Here is a 13342-nt window from a genome sequence, read left to right on the forward strand (position 1 = left end):
GTTATTCATTGGGTTACTTATTTACTAATTTCTCCAAAATGAATGGATAAAAGAGAAAGTGGCAACTCTTTTCATTTTCCTGATAAAAAAATGAACTTGTTAGTGAACACATGGCATACAGTCGTGAATAAAAGACTTATTTAAGCGATCTACAATCGTTTTGGTGACTTTAAAGTTATCTTACCGTATCTTTCTTGTATGCTACATGTAGCATTGTAGCTCGGTGGAAATGATGTGTACTAAGCGCACAATTTCCTCCCAAAATGCGACTTATACTCCAGTGCGACTTATATATGTTATTTTCCTCTTATGCATTTTATGGCTGTTGCGACTTATAGTCCGTAAAATACGGTACCCTTCTTTTTCTTCTTGGGCATAGGCTCTTGTGTTGAATTCTCACTGGGCCTTTTCCCCATTGCAAAGGAACTTTCCAAATACGTCTGTTTATTTTAATCATTTGCTAGCTTGTGCATTTAATATTAGTGTTATGCGACGGACAAGACGTGACATGCGTTAAGAGTCAGTCATAGATGGATGAAACAGAGAGAATCTGGTCACTTCAAAATAAAATATTTTTCAGCCTAGGATAATATATAAACCGTAAGTGCTGTACTTTATTCTCTTTTTCTTTCATCTGTGTGCACCGCCGTGTCCCGGTCCAAAGTGTCCTGCGGCCCAGAACTGGTCCGTGGCCCAGTGGTTGTGGACCCCTGGAATAGACTACTGTATATCTCCCGGCTGTTCTGTGTATGCCTTGGGATACCCTGGAAAGAGCTGGATGAAGTGGATGTGGAGATGCTAAAGCGTCTGCCCCTGCGAACCAACCCTGGATAAGCAGAAGAAAATGTATGTATGGATGGAGGGATATAATGTTAACTATATCAAACAAATTGGGTCCAGGTTATTTTGGCCTGTATTTCTGAATGGTTGAAAGGGTGCTTGTCATCCAGCCTGTCCATCAGAATTCATTGTGGACATAGTTGTTTTTAAACCGTTCTTGCAAAATGGCTTAAGTCCAACATGAGAGGGAACATTTGTTGGGCTGCTACTGTAAAGTATGTAAGCTTTTAAATTGAATGGAAAGTACTTGGGCTGGAAGGGCACACTACCTTGATCGTTTCTCCACTCATACACTGTCGCACTCTTGGCAACGCAACTGCCCACGCTCCCCTCGGGCACAGGCACATGCATAAACACTCATAGACATACTTAAAGCCCACTCAATAGCCAACTCATATTCAGATGCAACTATCCATCTGTCCACGCTCCACACATTCACCAGTACTCGTCCATCCCTCCCCTCTACACGCACATTCCTTGTGTGTATTGTCACCAAATGACAATGACAACGTTGGTGTTTGTGCGTGCACCTTTAAATAAAGTGAATGCCTGGGGATTGAAGGGGACTGGGAATATAAATATACAGATGCTAGATTAACAAACCCTCTGGTTGCCATCATCGTGATTGTTGTTCTGCAAGTGATTTAGAGGTCAGATGGCAGAAACAAATCAACTAAAGTTGAGTTACCTCACATACACACACACATTATATATACATACACACATACATATACACTGGAGGTCAAAATTTGAGAATTTATAAAGAACTGTTTTTTTCTGGAATGAAGTTATCTACACTCAACAATTGAAAGATTGTTTTATTATGGCTGTACCATGCAAGTAAAACATTTTACAAAATAATCAAGGCATTTGAACAAAAACCGTGCAGAAGAAAACTCAATGATCAAAATAAGAGAACAACGACCGTAGCATGGAAAAATATAAAATTTTCCGAAGGTTACAACAGTCAGCAATTAATAGGAATTGTAGAGACCTTTGCTTTGAATGACTTCAGCACATCTGCGGCCACAGGACATCACTAGTCTCTCACACTGCTCTGGTGTGATTTTTGTCCACTCTTCTTACAGTCTTTTGGGTTTCTTGGCCATAACTTTGTCACCAAGGATTTTCCAGAGGTTCTCTATTGGGTTCAGATCAGGACATTTGGGCAAAAGCTGGGCTGGCGCTCATGGGAAATGTAGTTGACTTCGGGCAAAACACTACCGCTCTTGTCCATATGGCTCTTGACCATATGGCGCCGCCATAATCACCAAAATCTGTTGCTTTAATCCAGGTCTGGGTGGGGATCCCTCAGGAGACAGTTCGCCGTCTCATCGTGAGCATACTAAAACGTCGTAGGGAGGTCATACAGACACAAGGAGGCCACATACACTACCGAGCTTCATTTTTCCTTGTCCTGAAGTATTTCCACTTGACTTGGACCAGATTGTATTCTGGGTTTCCACTTTTATTTTGCGTAGGATTCCAAAACCAGACCTTTATGGGATAATTTAATTTTACATTCATCATTATTTTGTTCTCAACACATTCCACTGTGTGATTTAATAAAGATTTTCAACTGGAACATTTCTTTAATTGATATCTAGGATGTATTATTTTTGTCTCCCCTTTTTTTGAGCAGTTTATAACATTTAGCACAAAACTGGACCTCTTCTCCCCCTATAAATAGGCATTTAAACTTTAAATATGAGGAACAAAACACTTAAGAATAATATTCAGACCCATTATAGCAGTTTTACTTACTTTTCAGCAGTCATGTGAGCTTTAATTCGACACTTGAGCTGACATGCGGCTGTTTTGATCTTTGCGTGGTTGTGCCATAGGTTATTGTCTCCCTGGGGAAACAAGTTGAAGTGCACACATACCATTTCATTGAAAGGCTTATGGAATGACTAGGAATATTTAATTATAATCTTGGAAATGAATTAGTAAATGTTTCCAATGTTTCCATGTACCTCCTGCAATGTGTTCCCGTACCCATTGCTTGGGAAACACTGGAGTAGAGGGTATCGCAGGATCTTTTCTGTTGATTTGATGACCCTCTACAACTTCTAAAAAAATAAAAATTAAAACATTTTAAAAAAAGGTTCCAACTCATTCACTGCCAGACATTTGCAGACCCTCCTTTACCCTAACGTTTGACAAAAACTATGAATAAATTCCTGGGATTGAATGGCTGGACTGTGAAAAGACAAATATGTCCTTGGCAATGAATGAGTTTTAACTCATTCAAAGTGACAATGAAACACCAGGAAACAAAACAGCACTAAAAGTAATAAAACGTGAGCGTGACGATCCAACAAATGCTGAAAGAAACCAGGAAACTGAGGCCATGTCCACACCGAAACCGAGCCGACTTCGTTCATAACTTCAACATAATCACCATACACAGAAGCGCTTCAAGAAACCTGTGCGTTTCTTGAAGCGCTTCTGTGTTTGTTAGGCTATAATATATACAGTGTAGGCCAAGTCTGAAGTGTCACTGTAACATAGCAACAGTTAGTCACCAGAAAATAGAAGAAGCCCGAGCATAAAAGAAAAACAATCAGTGAAAAAGAATGGGTGCAATAAGCATGTTGGTAAAATGCCTCTGGTATCCAAAGATAAATTCTGATCTCTTGGCTCAGTCTTGCCTGACTATGCTTAACATATGATTCTAATGGACGCTCTATTGCAGCCCAGATAGCAAAATTGGTGTGGCCCATCAACCTGCACTTGACCCACATACCTCAAAGAATGACGGTTCTTTAGTGGTCCACATCTGGTGTGCCCAATGTGGGCCACACAAGGCCCATATTTCAGCCAAATCATATTGCCATAGCTGGCCCTATATGATGGACTAGAACAGGTTCCTGATATCAGCCTTAATTCAACCTTAACTAAGCCACTTCATTCATGAGCCATATTTGACCGAGATTTTATTTGGTTTTTATTTAAAAGCCTCAACAACTACAGTGTTATAAGCAGATCTGTATTTTCAGAACTTGAGAACCACCGCAAATAAACTGGAAAACTGCACTCTTTTTAAGCACTGAACACTGAGTCCAAACTGGGACGCAGCATGCTCTTGAACAGCATTTATCCATCCATCATATTGATGCGTCTCCATGGCCTCTTTTCTTATCCTCTCCTTCCTGCCACCATCCCAATGAGGAGCCAGATGTAGCCAATTTTGGATTTGGCATCCATTTCCTGGTCTTTGGCCCCAGATGTGTGGCCCAGGCGGTTGACTACTAAAAATAATAATTCAACTAAAATTGATACTGTGGTGTCAGATCAATTGTTTCCCAAATGTTTACAGCTTTGTACAAAGAAACATTTTGTTTTCTTTTTTAACTGATGTAAGTAAACAAGAATGGACAGTGTGTTAAGAAAACAGACATTTGTGCATGTCATTAACAATGTACGGTCAATAAAAATAACCCTTGAAGATTCTTAAAGTAACACACACAAAAGGCAAACATTATCCTAAACATAAAATAAATGCATTTACTCACCTCGTCTTTGCTGGATGTTTCGCTGGTGTGTGCATGTCAGAGATGGGAAATTCAGGTCTATCCATCCATCCATTATCTATACCGCTTCTCCTCACAAGGGTCGCGGGGCGTGCTGGAGCCTATCCCAGCTGTCTTCGGGCAGTAGGCGAGGGACACCCTGAATTGGTTGCCAGCCAATCGCAGGGCACACAAAGACAAGCATCCGCACTCACAATCACAACTAGGGGCAGTTTAGAGAGTCCAATCTACTTACCATGCATGTTTTTGGAATGTGGGAGGAAACCGGAGTACCCGGAGAAAACCCACGCAGCACGGGGAGAACACGCAAACTCCACACAGGAAGGGCCGGGGCCAGGATCGAACCCATGACCTCTGAACTGTGAGGCGGACGTGCTAACCAGTCGACCACCGTGCCGCCTTGGGAGAAGCCTTACTATACATATTGATTTCTGGGCCAGAGTCTTCACTCAACAACTGGCCCACATCTTGTTTGCCACAATCAAGACAGTGCCTCCTTTGCCACTCAAGTCAAGTCAAGTCAAATGTATTTATATAGCCCTTCATCACAGGAAAGTCTCAAAGGGCTTCACATATGCACCAGATCATATACAGGACATCCCCTGATCTTAATCCCCAGGAGGGCAAGGAAAAACTCAAAAACCCCCATCTGGGGAAAAGTGAGAAACCTTGAGAAGGGACCACAGATGGGGGAATCCACCTTCCAGGATGATCAGGCTGCAATGGATGCCGAGTGGGCAGCACATTATAGCATTTGTTAAAGTGATGTGAAAGTTAATCAAATGAAGGGCTGCAGGAAGATGACATCGGTGAAGTGAGCAGGGGCCCAATGGTCAATGTAGAAATCTCCATAGCAGCGCCTCCGAGGATGTGGTCAGCCGCCGATCTTGTAGCATTCAGTTGCTGTTGACCGTAGGTTTCGGATCGGAACATATGGTATCACTAAGTCGACGAGATAGGAAGGTGCTAAGCCGGGCCGTATTTTGTAGGTAAGTAGCAAAACCTTGAAATCGCATCTCAAGTGGACTGGATCTGGCGTACAGATCGCAAAAGCTCTGAAATAAGTGACAGCAGTGATTTAGACGACGCACTTGTGGATTTTAAACCAGTGGAATCAGTCGAATGTGACATATGGTCAATGACGATATTGACGGCTTTGTAACAGAATAGACGATGGTAATTACCACTCGATTTTTTTTTTTTTTAATAAAAATATTGCTTCTCTTCCACATAATAGTAAACTCCGGCCCGTGTCAAAGCCACGTGTCTAAGCTCTCAAATTCTTACGGAATTATGTTTCTATTTGCTACAGGGGCTGAGATCAATTATTTTTTAAGTGTTACATTTCCGGGAAAAATTCAAGTTTCTGAGATCAATTATTTTTTAAGTGTTACATTTCCGGGAAAAATTCAGGTTTTAGAGGCTGATTCCTAAGTCGACCTTAGGTTTTGGAGAGATGTTGAGCCAGGCGCTTTAAGCCTTAATGGGTTAAAGTGCTCTTGATTAAAAGTTCCTCCAGTTACTCTTTTTCCTTGTTTCTGTATTCTGTATTTTTTATTTATTTTTGTCCATAGCGAGTTTTGAACTGACATCCCATCAGTCATCCCACCAGGCCCTAATTGCTCAATTCTCACATAATGTTCCGCTCTCCTCCGATTTACATTTTCATTAACAAAGTCTTCTACTTTTCACTTCCTTAAGCCGGCACGTTTACATGTCTTACTTAATATAATGTACAGATTAGTGTCTACTTTCTAATCACCTTGAAACAGCACTGTGCCATTGCCCACCACTGGACACAATTGGACACTTCTCAGTATTCTGTTTTCTCCCAAGGGGGCACTTTGTTTGAAAGAGTTAATTTACCAGTGAGCCCTAATGCCTGTGCACTCAGCTTCTTCACAAGTTATTTATTATTCTTTCTACTGCTCACAAATAAAGTTGGCCTTGCCTTGCCTTGCTGAAGGGGATTGTATTACAAACTGTTCGCACCGCTAACACTGCTTCATCCTTGACTGTAGAAAGAAAAATACACCTCTTTGGTTAGACATGTACTTTCTCCCTGCGGCTCCTCAGTCAAGGGTGTAGGTGTAGTGTACAAGTGGTAATAAAAGCAGGAGACTATTTGCCTTGGATGGAGGGAAGTGAGTCACCAAAGAATATCAAGTCAGACAGATACGCTTTGCCCTTCAGCAGGCCTCAGTGTGAAGTTAAGAGACCTACAGTATGTGTGGCTTTAATGCAAATGTACACTCAACCTGTTAGACATGCATGTATAGAAGGCCACTTTAATGGATAAATCATAAGTCTTCCAGTGGGTGGGTAATGGCTGGTGTTGCCATATTAATGAACGCTTATACTGTTTTGAGATCCGGCATTTCTCTGTGGTAGCGAGTCTCAGAGCTGCGCAGGGAATTCTTTAATGCTGCTGTGTGTGCCACTGCCACAATTTTCTGTAGGTCAAATTTTTTACATCACAGCATTTTTTTGTCCCTTATATTGTACACAAGGGCTGGGCAATTAAATTTTCAGTGGGGCCATGCAAGATATTGGGAAATATGTCGAGGGCCACTCCAACATGCTAAACAATTGGGTTCCATATTTAACGTAGTTATAAAAATAATAAAATTGTACTGTTTTAATGAGATACTGCTTGTGTAAATGTGCTGCATGTCGTTATAATTAGAGAATTAATCCATCCATCCAATCAGGACCTGTACATCTCCATGAACCTGGGGTGTGCAGGTCGGATTACAGCTAACTCTTCTCACCCTGGCCACAGCCTGTTCAAACATTCAGCCAAAAGGCTAAGGTCCATTCGGACCACAACCTCATAAGGGGAGCTCGATTATGTATTCGGGAGAAAGCCAACAAACTAAACGAATGGGAAACAGAAGCCTCGCCGCGCGGCCATTGAAGCCTCACTGCGAAAATAGTCGATTACATATACGGAAAAAATGGGCTTCCGACTATGCTTAGTCTGCCTATTTTTTAAAGGTTCACATCTATCATTTATCGCCTACAAAATGGGTATCCGTCATAGGCGGATAGACGGACCGGTCTGTCGGATAGGCGGAATGCCCAACTCTGGTTGATTGATTCATAAAGCTGCAGCATCATGTAGCGAATTATGGTGCTTTTACATGAAAAATGTATTTAGCATCAGTGAGTCTGATTTATTCACCAAGTTTAAATAAACTTGCCAGTCGTCATTGTTGCCCTATGAGTGTGATCATATGCGATGCAGTGCCATTGATGGTTCTACTTGCTGTTTCCCACTACTGGTTTCTATAGTGACAACACATGAACTGATGATTATGGCCTCATACTGCATGTCGAAAAAGGCTGTTAAACTCGCTAAATCAGCCTGACGTTAGGCTAGTGTATGATTGACCTCTTGCGCCCATCTCTAATGCCAATTGCTGGTTGTTGTTCTCTTATCTAGACTCCTAGTCAAGTCTCCCAAAATGTCACTATTATATGTTCAGTAGTTATAGTGACCATGAAAAGCAATAAATAAATGCCCCCCCCCCTTTTTTTCCAAGATAGATCAGTTTTATTCAACATGTGTACAATTTGTTCTTGTAATTCCTTTTCTCCCTCATACTCAAAATTGCAGTTCAAAGCCCTGTAATGCTGACTAGAATCCATAAAGTCTCTGATTCTACATGCAACTGCATTTTTGCCAGCAGCTTCAAATGCCACCAATTTTCTATAAGCAAGACCATTGAGATTATGCTTGAATTTCAGTAACTGATCATTTAATGTATCAGTTAGTCTTTTTAGGGGATAACATGGTTTCAGAAAGGAACACTCATACTTTTTCAACAATCTCTGCAGCACAAATCCAACATCTACATTGAATATTCATGCTTGGGGAATAGTGAGCAATTTGGTTTCAGCAACATCTTAGTGCATAATATTCGGTTAAATACTCAAGTGAAGTGCCTCGTTGAACAGACATAATTTGTTTTCCTGTTAATATTTAACAGGTTTTTTATTGCTTTGGTTCAAATTAAACAAACACAAGGGTGAATGTCAGATTTGGAAGGCGGCAAATTAAATAAATGTGTATAATTTTATTGAAAGTACCAGGCCATGACTTGGACTGATACATTTTGAAAATTTGTGAGGTTATTTACTTAGCAGCTCTCAAGGCAAGTGTGTTTTCCCATAACGGATAGTTATCACTTTCACACAATAGTAAGCTCCCCAGTATAACAACTACCATGTTGATATTGTATCATATTTTATTATTTCCTTCTCAGAAGCATTCAATCTTAATTTGAATTCAGCAACAGGTTCAGTGTTGCTGGGTAATTTGTGGGTTTGTTGTTAGGTTACTTAGTTACAAAAGGGCTTTCTATAAAACTTAGCAAGAGTGAAAGCACCTGTGCCAAGAAAAAAGCTATGACATCTGAATAAAGGTGTCCGATGAATTTATTGTCACTTTTTGCTATGAACTTCCTGACCAAACAGAGCAAGCAAATGGTTGCCAATCACGGCCGACCTGTTTTCTGAATCTGAGCCGTGATTGGTGATTTTGTGATCCGACTTGTAACGAGAAAATAAGAATCTTCAAATGCGACCTGGGATGTATACATAAATATATAAATAATGTATGTATGCAAACTATGTGTGCATAATGCAAACAATCCACACGATGCAAATGTGTGAAGAAGTAGTGCAAAGTATCTTCTTTAATTTGTTATGTTTTGACACACTGAGTCAGTATGCACTATACTTTTTATATTTGACTCAATTGTCAAATCTGTTCAAATTAGAAACAAACCAAGTGATGTAGGGCCGCACAATTTATCCCCAAAAATATCATCATTGCCATAATGGCCTGTACAATATGCATATCGCAAAGCTGTGCAATACAGTTTCATATAGAATTGTATGCTTTTATTTAAATGCGACCAATCAGATGAAAAATTATGAAAGCTAGGCTCCAAAATCATGAAAAATAGAGATGTCCTGTCAGCTATTAGACACTGTGGGCCTTAATGTACAAAAAACACGCCTCACTTCACCTGTCACTCAATACGTTCGTACACTTCTATGTGCTCAAATGTCTATAGTGTGAGCCACAGTCTGAAAGATGTGTGCCACTGTGTTTAATAAACAGTTAACTTTTTCTCAAGTGTCTCCGTTGTGTGGACCCACACATGGCGTGAGTGAGGAAGCCGTGCATTGGACGGCCCCGTCGCCAGTCTGTGAGTTAGCTCACCAAAACTGTCTGCGGGATCGCTCCTTGTGTCGTGTGTGGGTCCACACAACAGAAACAATGGAGCCCAAATGACACTTAAAGTGGAAGTCAACGCAAACATTTTTTTTCAAGAATATATTCTATGCAAGCCCACTAGTTGAAACAGGGCATGCTGATAAATATTGAATACATTTTAATCCACTCGTTTTTAGCCATCTCCAGGGGTGGCCATTTCGTCTTCTGTCGACTGAAATGACATCACAACTCCTCACAACAACCAATCACGACTCAAATTCAGAAAACACGTCAGCTGTGATTGGTCGTTGTGAGCAGTTGTGATGTCATTTTCAGTCGACAGAAGACAAAATGGCCGCCCCCAGAGATGGCTAAAAACGAGTGTATTAACACTTATTCCACAAATGCAATATTTAACAGAATGCCCTGTTTAAACTAGTGGGCTTGCATAGAACATATTCTTGAAAAACAAATGTTTGCGTTGACTTCCTGTTTAAGGTAACAAATTTGGTTAATGACACACACCACGTTTGCTAATCAGCTACTGGCTTTGCAGTTAGCAAACGTAGCATGAGTTAAATGCTATGTATACTTTCCAGTATTTCCCCCCTACTGTCTGTTCCTTTTTTCATCATTTTGATTGTGTGTGCGCGCTACGTCCAGTCTCTCATCATAAGTAGAAAGGCACTGTCTTCCTATTGGTCAACACCGAAGAACCAATCGAAGGACGATGTAGGACATTTCACACTATGTGTGTAAAAATTTTGACATGCCAGACTTTCGTTGTGGTGGTCATGAAGCGTCCCAGATGCCAAATGACCAATCTCTGAGTATGTCACACTACACAAGCTACGATGCGTCAAGACAACTCAAAATTGGCTACGAGACGCTACGTTTGTCTGCGACATATCAGTCGGCCCAAAATCGGGCTAAATTCGTACTGTCTGACGTCGGCATAAGGTAGGCAAAACTTTCACACGATGGTATTTGAGGGGAAAAATGCCTCATAGCTTGGTTTGCACTTGATTTTTGTATTTCATATTATTCAAAACAGATTGTCCAATAGTTGTATTTCGTGTGATCTCATATGGTCAAATGGGCAACACGGCCAATCAGATTAATTAATACAGTATTTAACATGTTTTGGTTGGCAGTATCTGTAGGCAGCTAGAGTGATGGGCTCCACGTGACTTTTCAGGGTTTCCCCCAGTGCTCGATAACCCTGGCGGGCCGCACCAGGCTTTTCTCCACTAATGGATAATTAGCTAGCCACTCAGACCTCCGCTGCCAAGCCTCTCTACTGCCAACACCAGATCCATAACACACAAAACGGGTGAACTGGAACTACAATTGACAGGAAATTGCTAAGTTGCCTTTGTTAATCATAGTAACCTGGCTACACGCACAGATTCCCCACGCTTCAATGCAACTGCACTTGAGGCTAACCGCGGCACAAAGTGAAGTTTCATTGTGAGATTATGATGTCCAGTAATGCGCACTACAACTAACGACAGCTTTATTGCACACTTACGACCCTTGTGAGGATAAATGGTTCCGAAAATGGAGGGATGAATACCAAATGCTATAACGCTGCACTGCGTCGTTCCTGTCGTAATAGTAATTAATACTTGTTGGAATACTTAACGGCCACGGCTCGTTGAAGTGCAGCTATATTATGTGATATTTTTAATCAATTGTTGTTAATATTTTGGTTCTCAAAAATGTCTTCACATGAAAATGACCATAAGCATTGAAATGGGGTCTTGCATTTATTTTTTAAAAATGTGTGTGCGTATGTTTGTGTGCAGTGTGCATTGTTGAAACTGCACTTCCGATGGTACTAATTTAACATCTAGAGTGTTCATTTTAACACCGGCAAAGTTTATATATTCATCCACTGTACCCGGTGTTAAAGTAACATTTACCAAAGTGTTAAATATGCAGCACCCAATAATGTGTTACAGCAACAAAATGTAGTGTCGACAGTGCAGTCATAATGGCACTATTGAGTTTTTACAGTGACACTAATGAGTGTTAATGCCAACAGTATACAGTGTGGTGAAAAACTAGACCATGCTTCACAACCCTAAAGGAAACACATTACAGGCTTTCAATTTAAATCAATTTTCTTTTATTAAATCCATTTCGGACAGCTCACGCAAAAAACAGTAGGGCACAATGTATGTTCTTTCATCATTTTCATGTGAAAATTGCTCATGGTGTCACTAATAGAATCAAATTTTCCTCAATTCTAAATGCATTCAGGTAATCATCAAACACATACAGTAGTAATAATCTTTGTGGTCAAAAGAAATGGCTTATTGTCATTAAGATGTTAGCAATTTTCTTGAAAGCAGGGAATTAATTTTCAGTACCCACACATACACACATCCCATTCTGCATTCAGTTCCATAGTTTTTCACCAAGGAGGTAGTGGCAACAATAGACATTACATATTTAACAAGAACCCAACACCTCATCTTGATACAGAGGTAGCATCTCTCGTTGCTTTCATTTTGACACTTTGACAACTGGCAAATGTTTCATCATAGACATGAAGAATTACCTGATGGCTGTTCAGATGTTGAATGGTCTTGCAGGATCTTTGGGCCACCTTCAAAATCACATAGCAGCAAAAACAGACAGAAAAACATCAACAACAAAACAAAAAACCTCAAGTCCATTTCCTGTAGGCCGACAATGGCCAAATGAGAAAACCAGACAGGCTTGTGCAACTCAGTACTCACATACTGGAACTAGTTGGAGAGGCCTTGACTTCCAGATTGCAGGAAGAACACTTGGCAAGCAGCCGGCACCAGGGCACACACAACTTGTTAGCAGGTTTGTGTGTGGTAGAGGGCTCATACAACTTTGCACATGCACAGGATTTAATATGAACCGTAATTCAAGCAGAGTGAAAAGCAAAGTTACCGAAATAAATTTGAATGAACATCCCTCTCGCTGCCAACTGTGCAGCCAATAGGACCACGTGACATCACAGAAAACACCACTAGATTGGCCAACTTGGCCCATGTGACCGACACACTGCTATACTTTAAAATAGTGTAAAGATGTAAACATATGGTGTCTTTTTATTATTCGCTAATTAATTTTAGCCATTTTAAACAATATGAAACAGAAAACTCAAGTGGAACCCAAGTTATGAGGCTTTTTTTTTTTTTTTTCATCAAAGACCACCTTTGCCTACCTTAAGGAAGGTTGATTCCGTCTTGCGAGCAAGGAGGAATATGAAACTGAATTTAACAATATAAGCATCAAATCTTAGACTGCAAAGGCTTTTGTATTACTGAGTGGTGTTAATGAATCAATATCATTCATCAAAGTTAAAAAAAAATGTGTTTTTATCTTCAGACACATCATTCTTGATCTTGACATAATTTCAGCAACAATAAGGGAATGATGGGCAACAGAAAAGGGGAAGTGGATTTTAGTACAGCCCACTAATCAGCCCTTATGCATGTGCCATGGTCACAAGGCGGCCAAACTTAATCTCAGCTACTTGGTGATATCTGTATATTAACATGGCAGGGAGGTCATTGTTGTTCGGTCCTCAGTTATGGTTTCATAAAGTAGAATGCATACATGTCCAGAATTTTGTTCAGCAGTGGTGGAAGTGAGAACAAATCTAAATTAAAAAGTAGTGTTTAGAATTTTATCAAATATGTGTATGTTGTGTCATGGTGCTCTTAGATATGAATTGAATAAATAAGACACCAAT

The 13342-nt window shown here is 40.4% G+C and overlaps 1 protein-coding gene across 8 annotated transcripts in view; it reads left to right on the forward strand.

Moving 5' to 3' along the window:
- Positions 1–13342, forward strand: part of LOC147145540 (potassium voltage-gated channel subfamily KQT member 5-like) — a 118218-nt gene that overhangs the window by 30845 nt on the left and 74031 nt on the right. The window contains exon 1 of one of the 8 annotated variants that reach the window (XM_086032301.1): positions 729–846. The exons of the other annotated variants lie outside the window; for them this stretch is intronic. Within the exon in view, the coding sequence (XP_085888427.1) occupies positions 845–846 (2 nt within the window). The 5' untranslated portion in view covers positions 729–844. Of the gene's footprint in view, positions 1–728; positions 847–13342 lie in introns of those variants that run through there. 8 annotated transcript variants of the gene reach the window in all.

This window comes from Filicampus tigris, chromosome 6, assembly GCF_054856515.1.
Source record: "Filicampus tigris isolate MCC_2025a chromosome 6, RoL_Ftig_1.0, whole genome shotgun sequence".
Classification (NCBI taxonomy): Eukaryota; Metazoa; Chordata; class Actinopteri; order Syngnathiformes; family Syngnathidae; genus Filicampus; species Filicampus tigris.